Raw genomic sequence first — 23,475 nt, forward strand, 5'->3', positions numbered from 1 at the left:
GTGCTGTACAGTCTGACCCTGGTGCTGGCTCCTCTAAGCAAGTGACACTTGGTATGTGTGTGCAATGCATTACTAATGTTTTAAAAAGAGTTAAATATGGCTGACTCTGTTCTGCAGTAGAGGGAAATACAGTGTCTCTGTTGAAGCCAGCACACATGCACACAGTCTCCTGCACAGAGGTCAGTATGCAGAAGACAGAACACAATGAACATAACCTGCTTTATAACAGTTATGCTGTACATTGGCCTTTTATTTATTAGGGTGAACCAAATGATGAAGACACTCTGTCTGTGAAAAATGATCTCAGTATGTGAACTTTTTTTTAACCAATTAACCCTTTAGTGTGAACACTTTGTTTATTATTGTAATTTTCTCTTGCTCTCTTTCTTCCTCCACATGACCAATAAAACAGTTTGAGACCTATCTGCAGTGTCAGTGTGCTTTTATTAAGGCAAATATTGTGTTGTGATTGCATCTCTGACAGCTGCGCCAGCTGGGTGGTCAAGTGTGATGGGGTCAATTTCATCAGGGAGAAGCTGGTTTTGTGGTGGTTCTCGCTCCTTTCTGATAGTGGCTATATTGTGCAGAATGGCACATGCAGCCACTATCTGTGATGCCCGCTCTGGTGACACTCTTAAACGCCTAAGGCAGTTGAAACGTGCCTTTAGGATGCCAAAGGTCATCTCGATCTTGACCCTGGTTTTGCTGAGGGACACATTGAAGCGGTTTTGTGGCCCTGTCTGAGGGTCAGGATAGGGGGTAAAAACCTCTGGCATTCATAACCTCTATCTCCTACCAACAGGCCATCAAAAAGCCCTGTCATAGAACAGAAAAGGGGAAAATTGTGTAAGTTTTGCTGTTAAATTTAAACTTTAAAGTGTACTGTTCCAAATTTGACTTGCCTTCCTCAAAGCGCTGACACCAAATAGACTCACGGAAAATGCGTGAGTCGTGCACTGAGCCAGGCCATTTGGAATCCAAGCTTGTGATCATGCATTCATGATCACAAGTCATCTGCAGATGAAATGTACAGTAAATAATTGTCCTATCTGTTAGTTACTATTTATTTAAAGATTGATCTCAATGCAAATAAAAATAATTTCACAAAGGCTTTATAGTAGCCCTACCTGAATATTAAGGCTGTGAAAGGACTTTCTGTTCACATAATCTGCTTCATGTTCTCCTAGCGCTGTGGAGATGGCAACATGTGTGCAGTATATTGCTCCTATGACTCTAGGGAATCCTATCATAGTAATGAAAAATATATATTTAAAACCATTCCTAACAGGTAGCTACCGCATACTATTGTATAATAGATTTCTGAGTGTGAAATATGAGCATTCAAAAAAATGAGCGTGAAAGGTTAAATTTGTTCATGTGATGTCACCCTTTCAAGATATCTTACCGGCAATTTTATAAAAGCCCTCTTTTATGGACATGGTGGATAAATGTCCAGGGAACACAATGAAGCTATTTATGTACCCCTGAAGAGCGAGGACCACCTTGCGAATGGTTCGACAGACCGTGTTTTTCCCCTTGATTCTCTGCATCACCGACCACATACAAGTATGTACCACTTGCAAAAAAACGCAACGCAATACATATCATTTGCGGTACAGTAAAGGCATGGCTTCGACGAGTCACATTTGTTATGTGCGGCTCAAGAAGTGCACAAAGATAAGACATTCCTTCCGCGGAAAATCTGTATCTTTCGTACAAGTAACTATCAGGAAAGTCAAGGGGATTTTGTCTGTCCATAAAAACTCTTTCTCTACGAAGTGCTCGTCTAACAATTTGCGCGGAGATGTCCACATGATTTGGGAGAAAAGGTGAAGCCATTGCAACAGTGAACAGCCGCTGGGAATTAGTTACGTCATCTATATGTTTCTTTGCTCACAGCTGATTGGTCAAACTTCAGTCTGAGATCTTGAATCTAGAACATAGCCTGGCCCGGAGCAGGTTAGCTGTGCAGCGTAAGATACCATGGCGACGAACACCGATTAAAGCCGAGCTACTTTCATGGTACCTAAAACCCAGGGTTGGCACAAACTAAACAGAAACATAGCTGGCTAGCCACCTAAACCAGCTTCATGGTACAGGCCCCAGGTTAGTAGATCACGTGATTTACATTCACAACACGCAGAGTTAAAAACAAACTATTTAATACACTAGTTTATGAGCGGATCCTAACCTATGTATTTATGTTTATTAGATGGTGTAGTTTAGATTTTTTTTTTGTCCCTGTTTTCTTTACTTGAGTTTAGTGTTTGTCTTGGGGTTTAGTTAACGTGTTTGTTTTGTAGCGTTCATTTCTTTGGCACCGCTCTTGTCCCTGTATTGTAAATAGATTGATTGGATGTATATTTGATTCACGGTTTATTTTGTCTTATTGGGTGTTTTGGTTACATAAATGTACTTTATTTACTAAAAGCAAGTACAAATTTAATGTTAATTAAATAAATGTTATGATAAATGTTATTAAGTACTGAATGCCAATGTCTTAAATATTGAATTTGTTATATTTACATATTACCTCATTGTTACTGAAATATCAGAACGATCTTTAAAAGTGTTGTAAGATACTTGTATGTAAATGTAAAAGTTGTGCAAATACATGAAACTGTGCATGACTGCAATTCACAGTCACTTAAACACAATACACAGATACACAGGTGGTGTTAAATTTGATTTATTCTCATAAAAATCCAAGGTGAGAATAAGTGCAAGCATGAATATTGTAAGAATATTTGACTGCAGCAGCAGCGATATAAAAGTATTTTTCAGAAGACTCGTACAAACAGATTATAAACTGAAATATTCACTAAATGTTGTCTTTTGTCTCCACCAGATTACATAAAAGTTCATAAAAAGATTGTGAAAAAGTCACTCATACATGTCATACATGTGTCTGCAGCCAATGAACTGAATCCACAGTAAATCACTGCACGAGTGGTCATGACAGAAAACATGTGGCTATTAAAAAAGAAAGAGCATCTACTGTGATGTATTGATGTCTTTCTCCTCTGGTTGTTTTATTTAATCTGAGCATAAATCACATCATTCAATCCAGAAGAAATATCTGAAACAACAAATGAAAGTAGAAACATCATTAGATACTGAGATTCTTTTTATTCAGTTGAGACTTCAGTGTCGCCACTTTCACTCTTATTCCTTAAAACTGACACAAAGTTGTGAAACCCCATTAAAAACAAGTTCAGCTCTGAGGAGTGTTGTTTAAACAATAAGAGACTCAATATGAACTTCTTGTTTAGTGTTGTACTATGAAAACATCTGAAATAAACAATCAGAAATCTTATTCCAAGCTGCTCTACAGAGAGCTACAATAAAAGACAAACAAGTGTTAATAAAATACCTAAAAACATTTTGAAAATCTGATGTTTTTTTCTTTACCTTTCTTCTCTTTCTTTATCTTCACTTCTTTCTTAGGCTTCAATTCAATGTCAGCATAGGTGAGATCAGCTGCTCCAGTCACATTATCTACAATAAAGAATAAAGACGTGATGAAGACTTTTATCCTCACAGTGTTTCATTAAACTCTTCTGGTTCTTTCTACCTTTGCTCTTTATCTTGATGTCGACCTGTGAATACAGCACATAACCACTCACAGTCACTGCTAAAGAAACCTAAAGATGATTTTAACTTAAAAATATTTTAAACGGTTTCACTTTCATGGGATGAAATACAATAAATGACATCATGATGTTACCTGTGCTTGTTTTTTCTTGCTGCATCAATCGAGTCATAAATACATAAATAGCCTTAATACATTTCGTTGCACTGTACTTGTATGTGTGTAATGACAATAAATTGAATCAAATCAAATAAAAAAAAAAAATATGAGAATCTCCTGTGATGAAACAATACATCAAGTTGCAAGACACCATTTGTTAAATCTAAATCTCAGTCATTAGAAAACCAGATTTGTGTTTAATGTGAACTGACCAAACTGCAGTGGAGTGTATCCGTCTTCATTGTGTTTCTGATCTGATGTCTGACTGATGTTCTGCTGTGCACTGACACCAGAGGAAGACTCAGAGACTTTACCTACACAAACCCACAGAAGAAGAAAATAAAGTTGTAAAAACACTGTTGTGTCAAACATGTATTCAAAATACACAGAACTTCCTCAAATAAAAGGTGAAGTTTGTATTTGACAACAAAATGGCGTAGATTGTGCTATAAAAATCACAACAGTCCGTATCTGACACTTGTCTTTGGTTTGTCTGTGCACAACGGCACGTCACAAACATCACATTGAATTTATGAGCGTAGAAGATTTGAACCTTTTTTGTTTCTGTAGCACCACAGCAGAACCAAGACAATGATGAAAAACATGACGCTCAATCCAACAACCACTCCAACCATCAGACCACGAGAAGAAGAGCCTGGACAGAGATATTCTTACACAACCTGAACATTTGTAAGTTAAGCAGAAATATTTGATGTTTATACTTGTCCAGGACAGTATCACCTGTGACTGAGATCCAGCTCTTTAGAGACGCTCCTCTCTCTGGGTGTTTACAGTAGTAGAAACCCTCATGTGACTTTGAGACTGTAGAGATGATCATCGTGTCTCCTGTAGTCTGATTCTGCTCCTCTGATCCATCTTTATAGAATTCAGCTCTGAGGTTTGACAGGTTTTTATATCGATATAAACAGTGAAGAGTCAGAGAATCTCCTTCAGTCACAGGATGAACAGGACTGTCCAGAATCACATCACCGTCTACACAACAGAGGAACAAATGTAATGTAATAATAGTGATATTTTGTGTTGAGCTAATAAATACAGAATTATAAACTCACCGTGTATTGAGATATTAACAGGATGAAGTTTGTGTCCAGATTCAGACTCACACCAGTACACTCCAGTGTCAGACGTGATGAGAGATCTGATTGTACATGTAGATTCTGTTCCTGTAGATCTGACCGATGATGATGATGATGATGGACAAGTTTCCAGTGTGTTTGTGTATCTTCTCACTGTCCATCCAGTAGAGTTCCTGTGATCCTCACAGCTCAGAGAGAGAGATTCAGATGAGAAGTGTTGAGTTCTGTTGGGTCTGATGTTCAGAGACACTGAAGAAGAAACACCTGAGAAGAAAAACACAGCTTATAGATGAATGAATAAATGAAGAATATAAGAGCTTGTTGTTGTTTAGTTGTGTGTGTTGAAGTCACCAGTGATCCACAGTGGTTGTGTGTTGCTGTGGTGTGTGTGATAGACTGGATCTCCTCTCTCTGCTCGGCACATATAAACTCCTGTGTGCTTCAGAGCAGCAGAACTCACAGTGTAGTTGCCTTTAGATCCTCCACTGCTGTCTGACACCAGATCATAACCTGGAAATGTGCTTCACATTAAGGTTTAAAGATGGAATATTCAATAGGAAATAACTAACTGAGATGGTATTACCTGAGGAAAGATTGTGTTTAGTGAACCAGCTGAATGTCCAGCCTGTAGAGGACCTGTTAACCACACACATCAGAGTCACTGAATCTCCTTCAGTCAGCCACTGCTGTGGAGAAACTCTTAAAACTGTCTTGGGTTGATCTGAAAGTGAGAAATCTCTCATGAATAACATGTGACACTTCAGTTCTTCACACTAATGATGATGAACAAACATATAAACTCACATGATGATACAGTCAGTGTAACAGCATCACTCTTCTCAGAGTTTTGTCCGTTTACTCTCTTTCCTCCACACGTGTAGTTACCGCTGTGCTGATGGTTAACTGTGATTTTACACTCTTGTGTTTTGCATTGGTTGACTGTATTCCAGCGGTTATATTTCTCTACAGTCCAGCTGTATGTCCACTCAGTGTCTTGTTCAGTCTGTATGTCACATCTCACAGTGACAGTTTCTCCTGAGAACAGCTGTTTGTCAGGCTCAACGCTCAAAACTGCTTTAGGACTCTCTGTACAAACATAACACAATATAATTTATCTATTTGTATGTTTAGGAGGAAAAGCATTTGTCCAGCAGACAAAAAAGTGAGTTATAAAACTGACACATGAACGAGAGTCTAAATCCAAAGAAATATGTCCAGCTGATAAATTCCAGTTCGTCTGAAGTCATTCTTTAACATTTCTCCTCTTGTGTTACATGGATGACAGTAAGTTTGGAACAGCGTAAGGGGACATCAAATAATGACAGAAAATGTATTCATGGAGTTAAGACACTACAACCCATAGAAAAGATGAAATATCTACACCTGACTGACCTCATGACATCTCAAAATCTCACCTGTAACATTGATCCACAGCACATCACTGTAGTCTGTGTAATAGACTGGATTCCCTCTTCCAGCTCTACACCAGAACTGACCTCCATCTGAAACTGAAGCTGCGTATATTGTGTAGGAGTTTGTATCTGTTGTCATCTTCTCAGTGTTCTGTGTGTGTTGATACCAGTAAAACTTCCATCCAGTGAAGTGATTCATGAGACACTTCAGAGTCACTGTGTTTCCCGTCAGTACAGATCCTTCAGTATCTGATGTGAGTTCAGCTTTTGGTTTTGATCCTGCAGGAGAATAAACATTCAGATGCTGAAGAGTCTCAGAGTTCATCTGTTTCATCCTTAATGTACGACTTCATATCTTTAGTTGAACACAAACAATAATTATATAAAAATGAATGAATATAATGTTCACACTGAATGGAATTTGACTGATACAAAAACAAAATAATCATAAAATAGAAGGAAAATTAAATTGTAGGAAGAAATTGACCAGATTTATCTGATGTCTTAAAGTATAAACAACACAATTAATACAAATTGGGAAACCTGTTTAAGCTGTTTACTACAGGGGTCTGAAACACTACAGAAAAACCTTAAATATACTGACTTACAATTACAACACTGTAATGTAAATTGTTCATTTCTGTTTAGCTGAAGAAAAGAAGTCACTGGTATTGCATGCTGGTAAGTAAAGTATTAAATATATTTTTGGGTAAACCACTTTTATATTTTTAGTCATTTTTAATCTGTAACTCTGGAGCTGTCTGTCGTTCTCTCACACATCACTGTTTTTGATCTCATGTATTGCAGGTATAAAGGGTTTTATATACTATGATCATCTTATTACTGTAAAGAAACTACATTTATTTATAAAAGTACAGGACAGTGGATTTCATCTTTCAACACAGGATTTCTATTTGAATTTTAAAAGATACAAACAGCTTTGAAAATATGAAAGATCCAACTTCTTAACACATTTGTCATTTTCAGTCTCTGGTTTTGTGTTGAATTTATTGTCATGTTTTGTTTTTGACTCAAAAAAGCTTTTAATCTCAAGAAACTAATCTAGTAACCTATAAGATTAAACTAATGAATCTATAAGAACACAATAAATGTTGTTTCAGTCACTGGAGCTCTGGGTAAATAAGGTTTAATAACTCTTTTATCATAGACTGTTTATATCCATAAATCTGAATGATTCATGAAAATGAAACCATATATTTCTGGTCCTCCTAAAACACTGATAAACATGATCACTGACATAATGTTTCTTTAACACACACACATGAGATGATATTAAACTCACCCGTCACAATGAGATCAACAGATGATCTTGATGAAGTCTTTGGTCGTTCACGTATCTCTGTTTCACACGAGTACTGACTCTGATCAGATTGAGAAACTGAACTGATAGTGAGAGTGTTTGTGTTTACAGTGTAATGTTGAGTCTTATAAACTTCAGTTCTGTCTTTATACCACAGATATCTCCAGTTAAATGATCTGTATTGTTCTTCTATCTCACACTTCAGAGTGACTGTCTCTCCAGTGAACACAGATGTGTCTGGTGTTACTCTCACTGTAGCTCTGGGTAAAGCTGTAAAGATAATGTCATATTTACTCATAGGGCTTTAATACACACAAACATATTATTATCAATGGAACGTTCTAGTTTGGTTTAAAGCAACAGTATATTAAATATTTGTGTTTATTATATTGTAATAATGTGTTATAAGTGTTTTATAAAAGCTCCAGTACTTTATGTGTCATTCTGTATGTGAAAAGCTTTTAAAAACATTTGAAAGATAACCTTAAAGTCTTTAATGCTTATATCGCATCAATAAAACTGTTAACTTCAATATACACTCGCTGGTCACTCTATTAGGTACACCTGTCCAACTGGTCGTTAATCAGCCAATCACATGGCAGCAACTCAATGCATTTAGGCATGTAGTGTCTAAATGCCGTATGTGTCCCCCGAATAATACTATAAAGTAATTATTTTGGCAAAAGTCAGAGAAAAAATCTGATCGTGATCAAACCTGTAGACAATGTAATAAACAACCAAAACCAATTCATAAAGTATCCTACTTAATATTAGATCACAAAATTCAAAGGCAGTTATTGTAAATGAAATGATCACGGACAACAGTTTTGATATACTCTGTCTTACCGAGACCTGGCTTAAACCAAATGATTATTTCGGTCTAAATGAGTGTACCCCACCAAGCTACTGTTATATGCATGAGCCAAGTCCGGTTGGTCGGGGTGGCGGTGTCGCTACAATATTTAGAAACTTTCTTACTGTAACTCAGAGAACTGAGCATAAATTTAAATCATTTGAAGTGCTTGCGTTGAACATAATTATTCCTAACAAAAGTAAAAAACCATTGCTTTCTTTTACATTGGCTACGGTGTGTAGACCCCCTGGTCCCTATACTGATTTTCTGAAAGAGTTCGCGGACTTCCTATCAGACCTATTGGTTAACGTTGATAAAGTACTAATTGTATAAGACTTTAATATCCACTTAGACAGTGCTAATAATGCATTAGCAGTGGCGTTTACAGAACTACTACAATCTTTTGGGGTAATGCATTAGCAGTGGCGTAATGCAACACATTAAAGGACCCACTCATCGATTTAATCATACGCTAGACCTGATCATATCTCACAGAGCCGAGCTAACCAATATAGATATTATGCCTCAAAGCGACGATGTCACCGATCACTATCTTATAACAGGTTCATTGCGCACAGCAGGAATCAGCCCTTTAACTCGTTATCGACAGGGTAGAACAATTACATCCACTACTAAAGATAGCTTCGCAAAGAGCTTGCCAGATCTGACTCCTTTAATAACCATACCAATAAATAAAGAAGCGCTCGATGACATGACCTGTTATGATCTAGTCTTTCTCCCTTTCCTGTGCTTCCCTCTCCTGATCACACTCGGTATTTTACACACACACCTACTTAACGGACGCACTCATCACACACTCTCCTCCAGCTGTCTCTTGTTTCCCCCTGCCTTCCGCCTGATTCCGCGCACCTGTACTCTCTTCCCGGTAATTACACTGGCTACTTCTTTCCTCTCTTTTCTCTATCTCTTTGTCAGATCGTTTGTTGTTCTCCAATGAAAGGAGTTACTCTGCCCTAGCTCTCCTGTCATCCCGGGTATTGTAGTGTTGCAGATATTGCTATTTATGCTCTAACCTGTTTTCTCCGTGTCTGCTCAGTGCTACGGCTGTTTTTGCCATTGCCGCTTCGGGGTTCCGCTGACCACCCGCTGCGTCATCTCCCGAGGGACTAAGATATCAGTGGTTCTTTCTTCCCCCATCTACGGACGCTGTTCCGGTTGCTTTCTGTTGATTATCTGCGGGAGGATTTCTGTTTTGTCTGCCACTGCGGGAGATTCCCTTGTTTTCCCATTAAAGACTTTATTGACTGTGGTTCGCTTCTGGGTTTTCTCTATCCTTATAACAGTACGATCTGACCATGATGGACCCAGCGAACGAGAATCCTTACCAGGTTGCGATGGAACGTCAGGGAGCTCTGCTGGGCAAGCATGAAGAGGAGCTGACGGCCACGAGACGTGTCGTAGAGTCCCTGGCAGAGCAGATGTCCGAACTTTCCACGCAGTTTCTTCGCCTGCGTCACGAGTCGTCCTCCACTCCCAGGCCGATCGATTCTCCAGAGCCCCGGATTAATAATCCACCGTGCTATTCGGGTGAGCCCACTCAATGCCGCTCGTTTTTGACACAGTGTGAGGTCATTTTTTCTCTTCAACCCTCTACCTACGCTAGGGACCATGCCCGAGTCGCCTATGTGATCTCACTTCTCGCCGGACGGGCTCGTCAGTGGGGTGCGGCCAACTGGGAGGCGGAGGCGGACTTCATGTCCCAGTTTTCCCGGTTCAAGGAGGAGATGATTCGCGTGTTTGACCGCTCTGCGCACGGCTTGGAGGCCTCTCGCTTACTCTCATCTCTTCGCCAGGGAGGGAGCTCTGTCGCCGATTTTTCTATTGAGTTCCGCACCTTAGCAACCACTTGCAGCTGGAATGAGCCTGCGCTGGTAGCGCGTTTCCTAGAGGGACTCAACGCGGACGTGAAGGATGAGATTCTGGCCAGGGAGATTCCTAGCCGTCTTGATCCGCTCATTGATCTCGCCAGCCGCATAGAGAAGCGCTTTGATCTGCGCCGGCGAGTCAGGAACTCCGAGGCTGCTCATTATTCTCCACCCCGTTCCTCGTCATCATCCTTCGATCGCTCAGCCTCAGTCGCCGATGCTGCCCCCGAACCCATGCAGCTGGGGGGCTTACGCATTTCTGCCAAGGAACGAGAACGGAGGATGAGTAACCGTTTGTGTCTTTATTGTGGCTCCGATAAGCATTTCGTCTCAACGTGTCAGTTAAAAGCCAACTCTCGCCGGTTGTAGGAGGGAAACTGGTGAGCACTACTTCTCTGGTCCCTCCGCTTAAGTCCTGTACTACCATTCCGGTTCACCTGCACTGGTCGGGTTCTACTGTTTCTACCAGTGCTATGATTGACTCTGGGGCCGAAGGGAATTTCATCGACGAGGCATGGGCTCTCGAACAGGGTATTCCCCTTATCGATCTTAAGGAGGCCACTCCCCTTTTTGCCCTAGATGGTAGTTCCCTTCCCAATGTGTGCCGAGAGACTATTCCCCTTTCCCTCACGGTCTCTGGGAATCACCGTGAGACCATTTCCTTTTTAATTTTTCATTCCCCTTTTTCCCCCATTGTTTTAGGTTTTCCCTGGTTAGTTCAGCACAATCCCCAGATAAACTGGCTTAAGGGCACAATCTTATCATGGAACCTGTCGTGTCATGTAAAGTGTTTAGTATCTGCCATTCCCCCTGTCTCCTCTGTCTCTGTGTTTCAGGAGGAGCCTGGTGATTTGACCGGAGTCCCGGAGTTGTATCACGATCTGCGGGCGGTTTTCAGTCGTTCCCGGGCCACTTCGCTTCCTCCTCACCGTCCTTATGACTGCAGCATGGACCGCGGAACGCATCTGAACAAGGGGGGGCCATAATTTCAAGTCACGCGGAGGGGGTGGGGCGCAAATGCATTGAAACAGACAATATTACTGATATATTAAATAACGTTGCGGAGCACTTTATTTTATTCCGACACCACACAGTCACATCTACAGTACACACATGATGAACACGCACACATGTTTCCTCAGGTTAACCCCTCTGATCCCACTTACATTCACACACAACAGGCCAAGCCTATTTACACATAAACGCACAGATGAAACTATAGCAAACAAATAAAGTACATCCAGTCCACAACCACAACTCATCTTGCTGCCTTGAATCTAAATCAACATCATAGTCATTATCATCACAAGTCAAGACATTATTATCAGATTGATGTGCAGAGCCGCACAGACACACACTCACACCCACAAAACAAGAAAAGTTTTCCGCTCGTGTCACAAAATGTCAGCCAGTTAAAATCTTTGAACCACTGATATTGAACTGATCTTGCTTGTTGTGAAGACCCAGTCCCCTGTACCTTTTTGGTCTTCATAAGAACAGCAGGGTTTTGTGAGATCCCCGCAGCACTCACTTGTACAGTGGCTGTCGGTAGCTTGGCTTGAAGCCGGAGGAGAGCAGCTAGCGGGCTCGTCTGAGTCTGTGGTGGAGATGGACGCTCCGGGTCTGTTGTTGAGGCGACAGTGGAAGCTGGAGTAGTTTGCTCATTTTGTTTTGCCAGTTTATTTGTTAAAAATCTGACATTGACTTCTGTCCCTTCATTGTCGCAGCCTGGTAATGCCGCCAGCGGTTAAACAGGTGCCCGCTGTTAGCTCGCGACGATGCTCTCACATGACAGACCTAGTAACTACGTCAACGTAACGTCGTAGTTGATAAACAATGCACACTAATTTCAAATCAAAATGCAGTAGTCAGTGTGAGTTTTTTTTATCGCAGCAGTTGGTGAGAGTGAGTGAAGCTGTGTGGTGACTAGTATTGTTTGGCTCGTAAAAACACGGAAACAACTTAGGCTTTTATTCATATCAGATAGTTTGTCAGAGTACAAAAGTTGCCCGGGCCGTGGCCCCCCTGGCCCCCCCAGTTCCGCGGTCTATGGACTGCAGTATCGACCTTTTACCTGGTGCTGCGCCACCCCGCGGGAGGCTTTTCTCCTTGTCTATTCCTGAGCGAGAGGCTCTCGAGAATTACCTCTCCGAAGCCCTCGAGGCTGGCACGATTGTTCCCTCCTCCTCTCCTGCTGGGGCAGGCTTCTTCTTTGTGAAAAAGAAGGATGGATCTCTGCGTCCCTGTATCGATTATAGGGGGCTTAATGACATAACTGTCAAGAATCGATATCCTTTGCCACTTATGTCATCGGCCTTTGAGATCTTACAGGGAGCAAGGTTTTTCACAAAGCTAGACCTGCGTAACGCCTACCATTTGGTACGCATAAAGGAGGGGGACGAGTGGAAGACCGCCTTCAATACGCCCCTCGGGCATTTCGAATACCGGGTCCTTCCTTTTGGGCTTGTGAACGCTCCCGCTGTTTTTCAGGCTCTTGTAAACGACGTTCTGCGCGATATGCTCAACATATTTGTTTTTGTTTACTTGGACGACATTCTGATTTTTTCACCCTCTCTCCAGGTGCACATTCAGCATGTGCGACGCGTCCTCCAGCGTCTTTTGGAGAATCGTCTCCTTGTTAAAGAGGAGAAATGTTCGTTTCATGCGCATTCGGTAACCTTTCTCGGGTCCGTTATCTCGGCGGAGGGGATTAGTATGGACCCCGCTAAGGTCCAAACGGTCACTAACTGGCCCGTGCCTGACTCTCGCACGGCTCTCCAGCGTTTTCTTGGCTTTGCGAATTTTTATCGCCGGTTTATTCGAGGGTTTGGTCAGGTAGCCGCTCCGTTAACCGCTCTTACCTCGCCCAAGTCTTGTTTCGTTTGGTCCGACTCCGCTCAGAGGGCTTTTGACATCCTTAAGTCGCGTTTTACTACGGCGCCCATCTTAGCCACTCCCGACAGTTCAAGGCAATTCATTGTCGAGGTCGATGCCTCAGAGGTGGGCGTTGGGGCTATTCTTTCCCAGCGCTCAGCCTCTGATGGCAAGGTTCACCCATGCGCTTACTTCTTGCACGGTCTCTCACCCCCCGAGCGCAACTACGATGTCGGCGACCGTGAATTGCTCGCCGTCCGTCTGGCTTTAGGAGAGTGGCGGCACTGGTTGGAAGGTGCGTCAGTTCCGTTTATTGTTTGGACCGACCACCGTAACCTTGAATACATTCGTTCCGCCAAGCGTCTGAACGCGCGACAGGCTCGGTGGGCGCTATTCTTCGCTCGGTTCGAATTTACCATTTCCTTTCGACCGGGGTCTAAGAATGTTAAGCCCGACGCGCTTTCCCGTCTCTTTGATTCTTCGGCGATCCCCTCGACCCAGGAGGCTATAATACCCCCTGCACGCGTGGTTGGGGCGACTGTTTGGGGAATAGAGAGGCTGGTAAGACGCGCGCTCGCTCATTCCATCATTCCACGAGGCTGCCCTAAGAATTTGCTTTTTGTTCCAGTATCCGCTCGTCGAGCCGTCCTCCAGTGGGGACACTCCTCCAAGTTGGCAGCCCATCCCGGCGTTAGGGGCACCCTCGCCTCGGTTCGCCAGCGCTTCTGGTGGCCCTCTCGCGAGAGGGACATTCGTCGCTTTATTGCCGCCTGCGCCGTTTGCGCCCAAACTAAGTCTGGTCATACCTCCCCGGCTGGCCTTCTTAGACCTCTGCCCGTTCCGTCACGTCCCTGGTCACACATAGCTCTCGATTTTATAACGGGTCTGCCATCGTCGGCCGGCAATACAGTTATATTGACGGTCGTCGATCGCTTCTCTAAGGCAGCACATTTCATTCCGCTTTCGAAACTCCCTTCCGCCAAGGAGACGGCTCAGATAATGGTGGATCACGTCTTCAAACTACATGGTCTCCCCTCGGATGCAGTTTCTGACAGGGGTCCCCAATTCGCCTCCCAGTTTTGGAGGGAGTTTTGCCGGTTATCGGTGCCTCTGCCAGTCTCTCGTCTGGGTTTCACCCTCAGACCAATGGTCAGGCCGAACGCGCTAATCAGAGTGTCGGTCGCATACTGCGCAGCCTCGCTTTTCGGAATCCCGCGTCTTGGTCCGAGCAGCTTCCCTGGGCGGAATACGCCCACAATTCCCTTCCCTCCTCGGCCACTGGCCTCTCTCCCTTCCAATGCTGCCTTGGGTACCAACCACCCCTTTTTACCGCTCAAGATTCGGACTCGACCGTTCCGTCTGTTCAGGCGTTTATCCGACGTTGCAAGCGTACCTGGAGTAGGGTGAGGTCAGCGCTTAGCCGCTCAAGGACGCAGATGTGCGTCACCACTAATAGGCGTCGCTTTAAGAGCCCCCGCTACCGTTGTGGCCAAAAGGTGTGGCTTTCCACCCTGAATCTCCCCCTTCAGTCCGTTTCACGAAAGTCAGCCCCTCGTTTTATCGGTCCCTTTCGGGTCACCAAGGTCGTCAGTCCTGTCTCAGTCAAACTAAGATTGCCCCTTACTCTCCGTCGCGTCCATCCCGTCTTTCACGTCTCCTGCGTCAAGCCCGTAGTATTCGCCCCTCCGCGTCCGTCTCACCCCCCTGTCTTAGTCGAGGGCGCCCCTGTCTACAGGGTTCGCAAGCTACTGGACGTTCGCCGTCGAGGTCGCGGTTGCCAGTATTTGGTGGACTGGGAGGGGTATGGTCCTGAGGAGAGAAGTTGGGTGCCTTCTCGGGACGTCCTGGACCGCTCGCTTGTCGATGATTTCCTCCGCTCTCGCCAGTCCTCCTCCTCGGGAGCGCCGGGTGGCGCTCGTTGAGGGGGGAGTCTGTTATGATCTAGTCTTTCTCCCTTTCCTGTGCTTCCCTCTCCTGATCACACTCTGTATTTTACACACACACCTTCTTAACGCACGCACTCATCACACACTCTCCTCCAGCTGTCTCTTGTTTCCCCCTTCCTTCCGCCTGATTCCGCGCACCTGTACTCTCTTCCCGGTAATTACACTGGCTACTTCTTTCCTCTCTTTTCTCTATCTCTTTGTCAGATCGTTTGTTGTTCTCCAATGAAAGGAGTTACTCTGCCCTAGCTCTCCTGTCATCCCGGGTATTGTAGTGTTGCAGATATTGCTATTTATGCTCTAACCTGTTTTCTCCGTGTCTGCTCAGTGCTACGGCTGTTTTTGCCATTGCCGCTTCGGGGTTCCGCTGACCACCCGCTGCGTCATCTCCCGAGGGACTAAGATATCAGTGGTTCTTTCTTCCCCCATCTACGGACGCTGTTCCGGTTGCTTTCTGTTGATTATCTGCGGGAGGATTTCTGTTTTGTCTGCCACTGCGGGAGATTCCCTTGTTTTCCCATTAAAGACTTTATTGACTGTGGTTCGCTTCTGGGTTTTCTCTATCCTTATAACATGACCAGCAAATGTGGCACTATTTTCTCTAATACATTAGAAGCTGTCGCACCTATGAAGTCAAAAAAGATTAATGAGAAAAGTATTGCACCATGGTACAATAGCACCACTCGCGCCCTTAAAAGAGAAACACGTAAACTAGAGCGCAAATGGATAAAATCGCAATTAGAGGTCTTTAAAATGGCGTGGTGTAACGGTCACCAGCTGGAGTGCCCTTGAGAACCACCAGAGGGCACTCCACATCAGACTATTCACTCACTCACAAACTACATTTCCCATAACTCACTGCCCGGACTCATCATCACTGATTGCATTCACCTGTGTCTCATCACCCTGTTAGTATCAGCCTATTTATACCATGTTCACTCACACACACTGCGAAGTTTGGTTTTGTCTTAGACTGCATTTGCCGAGCGGTTCCCTGTGTTTGTTTTTGCAGTGTATTATCTTGGATTGTTTATGTTGACTGTGATTCTCTGCTGCCTGCCTCGGCCTCTGCTTGCTATTTATTCTGATTTTGGATATTCCCTGACATTGCTGACGCTGTTATTTGACCTCTGCCTGTTGGACCATTCTTTGTAATAAAGCTGCAATTGCATCTCACCTTCGTGTCCCGGAGCAGTTCATGACACGTGGAAAGAGAGTGCAAATTGTTATAAAAAGGCACTAAAAGCAGCAAAGGCTGAGCACCTGCGTAACCTCATAGAAACCAACAAAAACAATCCAAGGTTCTTATTTAGCACAGTTGCTAAATTAACAAATAAACAGACATCAACTGACCTGGCTATTCCGCCGCACCTCGGTAGCAATAAATTCATGATATTTTTTACAGAGAAAAAAGAAAACATTCGCGACAAAATAGTAAAAACTCAACCTCCAAGTCTGTCCTATAAATTAGTACCAACCATCGCTCCAAAAGAAAGGCTACAGCGTTTTTACCTATAAGACAGGAAGATTTAATTCAACTTATTGCAACATCTAAACCTACAACTTGCTTATTAGACCCCATACCAACTAAATTATTAAAGGAGTTACTACCCGTTGCAATTGAGCCCATTTAAAACATTATCAACTCGTCAATTAATCTAGGCCATGTCCCAGGTCCCTTTAAGATGGCCAAGCCTCTAATCAAGAAACCAAACTTGGATCCAAATGAACTTGGAAACTATAGACCGATTTCAAATCTCCCATACCTGTCTAAAATACTAGAAAAAGTAGTGTGCACTCAGTTGTGCTCTTTCTTACAAAATAATGACATACACGAAAAATTTCAGTCAAGCTTTAGACCGTATCATAGCACTGAAACAGCGCTTGTTAAAATGACAAACGACCTGCTTATAGCATCGGACAAAGGTAACATCTCACTCCAGTCCTGCTTGACTTAGTGCTGCGTTCGATACCGTAGACCAGCGGTTCCCAAACTTTTTTTCCTGCGCACCCCCTTCTATGTCCCAACAGGGTTGGCGCACCCCCAATCCCCACTTAAAAAAAAAACGCAACAAAGATTTGTTTTATCGCCATATAAAGACTCATGTTTAATCATGCGCAAAAAAAAAAAAACACGCATGACAATAACATCAACAAAATTTCAATATAATACAACAAAGCTACGCACAAGCTTCCACTTTTAAGAGGACGAGTGACAGACACAGGCTCAGTAACAGAAAGCACGGTTATTTTCAGCCGCATAAAAGAAACATTGCAGCAATAGGCCAGGCCTATTAAATGACCGTGGAGCTAGCATCATCATCATCATAACACAACTGTTATGGAAATTAGAATGACGGTACCTTGAATTACATTGCAATGAAGTTACAAACGATCCACAATATTAAAGAGCATAGGCTCCGAAATAGATAAAATAGGCCTAGGCTAAATAAAAACGAGGATCAATCTGAAACTTTTCAAGTGCGACAATAAGAGCAGTGTAGAAACGTAGAAGAAGACAGCTGCGGTCTTCTTCTACGTTTCTATCAAAAACTAATAAATTATAGTTTTTTATTTAAAATAAAAGCGATTACAAAGGAAATGTTTACTGTTCATGTTTTTTTATTGTATGGAAAAATCCCACTTAAAAAAACAGATCGCCATTACATTTTTCCTCTCGCGCACCCCCTGGTGGCAGCTCGCGTACCCCTGGGGGTGCGCGCACCACACTTTGGGAATCCCTGCCGTAGACCATAACATACTTCTAGATCGCTTACACAATTATACCTGTATTGAGGGACAGGCACTAAAATGGTTCAGATCTTACTTGCCAGACAGACATCAATTTGTCCATTTAAATGGGGAATCATCAAATCTAAGGCAAGTAAACTATGGATTACCTCAGGGATCGGTTCTGGGACCCGTGCTGTTCTCCATATACATGCTTCCCCTCGGAAACATTATTAAAAAACATGGAATTAGCTTCCATTGCTATGCAGATGATCCTCAGCTATATATCTCATCAAGATCAGATGATTCCTCCCAGCTATCCAAATTGGAAGAGTGCATTGAAGATATAAAAAAAAGTTCTGAAGGCAAAAGGGGGTCCAACCCGGTACTAGTAAGGTGTACCTAATAAAGTGGCCAGTGAGTCTATAATATTATAAATGAAATTACTAGAGTACTTTGATTTGAGGTTTTATTTTATTTACTACTATGATCTTCTTCCCAGTGTGACAGTAATGATTTTAATCTGAAATAGAGAACACTACTGTACATTTCATTTATCTACACAGAATGACGCCTTTCTCTTTTCAATAAAAAAAACAAAAGCTGTGGAGATATTATAAATCCAACACTGTTCATCACTATACATTTGTGTTTTTCAAAGCTGTCTGTTATTTCATGTTTGTTGAATGTATTGTGTATGTTTTGTTTACATATTATTTTCTATTTTAAAAGATTATAATCTCAAGAAACTAACCTGATAAACTAAAGTTATAATGAATAAAATGTTTCACGATGAGCAAAATATGACTGAATACAGATAAACACTCACCTGATACTGTCAGTGTAACTGCATCACTGGTGTGTGAGAATCCTCTGATCTCTGCTCCTTCACAGGTGTATTTACCTGCGTCAGACTTACTAACAGAACTGATTTTGTATTTCTGTTGATAATTGGTGGTGTAATAGTTTGAATCTTTATACCATCTGTACCGCCAGCTAGTGACTCCTCCTCCATTGATGTCACATGTGAGAGTGACAGTTTCTCCTCTGAATAAACGTCCATCAGGCCGTACAGACACTTGAGCTTTTGGTCTTTCTGTACAATGACAAACAAATCACACTGTAAATCTTGTCAAATAATGTCCTGCTGTATCTGCTGCACATCTGTGGATTTCAGTCTGGTGATGATGGATATGCAACTACTTTTTATTAGAAAGGCTTCATTTAATCGGAGGTATTTCCGAAAGGCACAGAATTCTTGTGTACTTTCTAGTCTAAAACAGCATAATACAAGTCTCAATGATCAATAAATGGTCCAATTAAAGTAAGTGTCAATACACAATTTTAATATAAACATATTCCATATATTATTGTACAAACTATGCTATATTAATATAGTATGCAGAACAGAATACAGTGTGACTGTTGTTTAGTGTTTAAAGGTGAACGCCATTCATGAACACTTTATGAATGAAACACGATTCAATCTATATTAACAGATTGCAAACACACATTCTGTATTAGACTACAGGTTTTGACCTCTATGACTGCAATTGCCATTTCAGTGTGAAATATTGAATGTGTTTTCAGAACAGTGTATTAGGTGAGTAATAATACTTGCCCTCTACTGTCACTCTTATTGGATCACTGTATAGTGTGTAATAGTTTCCTCTTCTGGCTCTGCACTTGTATTCTCCTCCATCAGAGACTTTCACAGAACTGATTCTTTTAGTTCCTGAAGCTTCACTGGATTCAGGGTTTGAGGGTGTGAGAAAGAGAATCTCCCATCCAGTGAACTGATCCACCGCACAGGTCAGAATAACTGTGTCTCCAGTGAACACAGAACTCTGTGGCTGTACAGTCAGAGTTGCTTTTATATCTGTCAATATTAAATCATTGGGAATTGTGAACATATTGTGATCTGCCGGCCTTTCCTGATTCTAACACAAGATTTTAAACGTTTACATCATTGAGATGTGAGCAAGTGTTTTAAAAAGATCTTGTTGATCTCATTGTTAAATCATAAGTAAACTTAAGGCTGGAATACACTACACGACTTTTAACATCTCAACAGATTTAAACAAAACTAGACATCACACACTTGAATGTTTGCAGAGAAAAACAGGGCATCACACTACACGCTAAAATCTGCAGACTAGCGCAGACTTTGTGCAACAAGTCCAGACTGAACATCTGTTCAGAATCTGAGCAAAAGTCTTGTAGTGTATTACAGCCTTAAATCAGTATAAAATGTACTTCTTTTGCAATTTGGCACTAAAAGTAGATTTAAAACATGGAAAACTGAGCAGAATAATGTATTTTATATATTCTTTTATAATCGTTCTTCCCCATTCATCTGAAAGCATTAATGTTGGCTATGAGAATGGATTTATGAATGATTTCCCTAATGGTGGTCAATCTTGTGCTTCACAAAATATCATTTTTATATATCAGCTCTCAGATCATGAATATTGTATGTGATGTGATCAATAAAACGAAGTGACTCACCTTCAGTTTCTTCAGAGTCGATCGCTGAAATCAGCACTGTAAAGAAAAAAGAGAAAAAAACTTGTTTCAGTTTAAACCTAAACATGGAGCTGATACATAATAAAACAAAGTTATTTTATACACGCATATTTATAAGGTGTTTGTGTTTTAACATGGCTGTTGAGTTTTCAGAAAATATTGAGAAAATTGAAACTTATGTAAAAACAGGCTTAATGTGTTTTGAGTTTTAAGCAACATGTCTTTGTTTCAAGAACCAAATTATTGGTTTGGAAAATAAGGTCATGCTAAAAAAAGGCCACATTCATCATACATTCATTCATTCATACACTTCATCAAACCTTTTAAATAGTTTTGAATTGTCTGTCTTGTCACGTACCACCAGTGGATGCTTCATATACATAAAACTGCTGGTATGTTTTACATTGACCACAGTTTGAGAATCACTGATCTAGATCTCAAATCTAAACATGAAGAATCACACAAACCCACATGCATATTTACAAAAGATTAACTGTGACTTGTTCATTCAACACCGATTTGTAATTAACTGGACAAAATAATGGTGGTAGTGTAGGGTCTGGATCTATTAGGGATGCACCGAATATTCGACCACAAATCCGGGCCGCGATGTTTGCAGAGAACCCGCGTGCAGACGGAGAAGCGCAGGAGGAGATCAGAGAAAAATAGACTCGTCTCTCTGCACCAGATGAGGGGCATGCACTAGAGCCCTGCGCGGGACTGTTTTCTTCATCCCGCTCCCACCCGCGCCCGCCGAATTTCTGACCATTACCGCCCGCTCCCGCAACGTATGTGTTACGCTCCCGCAATATGCATGTCCACTCCCGCAAAACTCTGAGAATCTATTCCCGCACAATAATAGAGATGCATTGATTTTGTGTCTTCTCACGTCCCGCAGGAAAAAATACGTATTTTTATTGCTTTTATTAAAGAGATTCATGGGGTTGATTGTTTGGTTTCCCTGGCCTGCATGCATTCTGACGCACTGGTCAGGAAGACGAATAGTAGCCTGGCTAGGCTATCGGGGACATCTAAAATGCTTAGGCTACCGCGCGTTTCTTTAGACTTCAAGTAGCCTACTTTGATTTTGGCTATTGAAGTTTAAATCTAATTAAAGACAAAACACACAAATTTCGTTTTTATCAAAAACTTTTCACCATCACACGGCACATAAAAATAGACTGCTTTAAAAAAGACAATATGATAAACAGGCTACATGAAAAACAGCAGTTTTACAATTATTAGCCAAAGCCAGATGTCGCAGGTATTCTGTTTGAAAAAATACAAATAAGAATAAAAACATTCAAACTTAGGCAACCTGCTCAATAACACTGGCATCATCACGCCTCTTGACCTAAATGCCAACGAGAGGCTGTGCTCAAAAAACAACACTAATAAATAACATAAAATAAACAACGTTAACTAGATTTTATTTGATGAAATATTTATTATTTAAATAAACTCTCTCAAATCTTTCTCAAATGTCAGGCAGATGACAAGCTTGATGATTATCTGTCTGAAGTCCCCATCCCCAGAAGTGCTGTACATTATTATTTCATGAGTAGGGTCAAGTTAAACATTTTAGTTTGAATTTTATTTTATACTTTTCATTATTGCATTTTCATTTTGGTGCATCCCTAATAACTATTATTATACATATTTTACTTTGAGGTAAACTAATTCCTTGACTGAAACTGATGTTTTAAATAACTCAGTTCATGGATTTGATCTTGATAGATCTGGTGGAGAACTGATGAATGTGTCAATGAAGATAAAAGTTAAACGTTGTGCTGGACAAAAAAAACTATATAGTAATGCCTATAATATGATATTTAGTAATAAATTAGAACAAAACAATGTTTTTTTTAACGTATTTACTGGACAAAATAAGGCAAAAAGGCAGCGTATCAGGAAATAGAGTTTGTTGTACTATACAAAAAATATATATATATCCGGGCAAATATAGCATACACTAGTTATTAAGTTATTGTTTTATAGTCATTCTCATGAGCATCGTGTCAAACGTCTGTTGGTGTAACTATTCCTAAATTCATCTTAAAGCTCAGCTTTAGTTTTCACTCCATACACAACCAATAAAGAGAGAACAAACATTTCAATTGTGCAAAGTTTGACACTTTTGGTCACTGCTGTATATCACGAGATAAAGAATTCAAGAGAGCAGCAAGAAAAGGTTTTGAAAAATCCAGAAACACTGAGAAGAAGATAATACTCACAGATCACTAGAAGAAGAGAACTGAGCTCCATCCTGATCTATGAGACTGCGGTAAAGTTGGTTTCATATTCGGACATTCGGACTTCCGCTTTCAATAGCTTTGTTAATATACATTTTAAATTTGCAATTACATTTAATTATAATTCCCGATTGTTATAAACATTACCTCCAACATTGTTGTCTGCAGAAGTTGATGTTTTATAAAGGCTGAAAACACGTTCACCTCTATGGAATGATGTGACGTCATCCGCCTCAGAGGGACCGTCTACAAATTTCATGACATTCATGGCAACTGGTTAAAGACTATATTAAGATTAAAAAAAAACATCTGACTCTCATTTTACGTACCAGAGCATGTTGAAAAAATGTGATACATGTAATATTTAACAATTTCATAAACAATTTGTGCCTTAGATGTTAAATGGATACTATTACTGTGTTGATTACAGTGTTTTCTTCAATTACAGATTATCCAGTTCATTAGCTTTTGAAATAAATGAATGGCTGCTTTAAAAAGGGTTGGGAAGTCTTTGTTTCACCCTTACAAACTCAATCCAACACTTTAATTCGAGTTTATATGATTGTGTTGGTTTCACACCTATTGCTGACTTTTTGAATGGGTTTTCCCATAGACACACCACTCACTTCAATAGAATTTAAAATGATGGTCTTTTCCATGCAGAACGAGTTGCAGAACATTATTATAAGCACAACGAACTCAATCCAACACTTTAATTACAGAACTCAAATTTACTTTAAAATTTTATTAGGGTTCATGTATTATGTAGCATACATGTTTCTAGGTTTAGACATGTTCATTGTACACTTGCATTACCAGGCAGAAATTAA

At 41.2% G+C, this 23,475-nt stretch overlaps 1 protein-coding gene and 1 pseudogene across 2 annotated transcripts; both read right to left on the bottom strand.

Moving 5' to 3' along the window:
- Window positions 1-446: 446 nt before the first annotated feature.
- Window positions 447-1,839, bottom strand: LOC306894874 (putative nuclease HARBI1; annotated as a pseudogene). The gene is made up of 4 exons: window positions 1,406-1,839; window positions 1,128-1,243; window positions 903-1,014; window positions 447-816 (listed from the first exon to the last, which is right to left on the bottom strand). The product of its transcript is annotated as a putative nuclease HARBI1 (transcript).
- Window positions 1,840-2,673: 834 nt separating this feature from the next.
- Window positions 2,674-22,880, bottom strand: LOC306893962 (Fc receptor-like protein 5). Its single transcript, XM_079456157.1, has 15 exons — window positions 22,628-22,880; window positions 20,376-20,411; window positions 19,489-19,746; window positions 18,697-18,963; window positions 7,564-7,851; window positions 6,264-6,539; window positions 5,653-5,934; window positions 5,432-5,569; window positions 5,200-5,358; window positions 4,825-5,112; window positions 4,493-4,744; window positions 4,305-4,406; window positions 3,964-4,065; window positions 3,412-3,498; window positions 2,674-3,079 (listed from the first exon to the last, which is right to left on the bottom strand). The coding sequence occupies exons 1-15, from the start codon at window positions 22,656-22,658 to the stop codon at window positions 3,033-3,035; spliced, it is 2,613 nt and encodes an 870-aa protein (XP_079312283.1). The 5' UTR covers window positions 22,659-22,880; the 3' UTR covers window positions 2,674-3,032.
- Window positions 22,881-23,475: the final 595 nt, after the last annotated feature.

Source organism: Barbatula barbatula, assembly GCF_947034865.1.
Source record: "Barbatula barbatula genome assembly, chromosome: 5".
NCBI classification, from domain to species: domain Eukaryota; kingdom Metazoa; phylum Chordata; class Actinopteri; order Cypriniformes; family Nemacheilidae; genus Barbatula; species Barbatula barbatula.

Bases quoted from the DNA above. Each gene is read 5' to 3' on its own strand.
- LOC306893962 (XM_079456157.1), bottom strand. From the start codon at position 22,658: ATGGAGCTCAGTTCTCTTCTTCTAGTGATCT. The intron at 5,570-5,652 runs GTGAGTTTATAT...TCTCACTTTCAG, and splicing joins TACACTGACTGTATCATCAT to ATCAACCCAAGACAGTTTTA. The intron at 3,499-3,963 runs GTCAGTTCACAT...TCTTTATTGTAG, and splicing joins ATACACTCCACTGCAGTTTG to ATAATGTGACTGGAGCAGCT.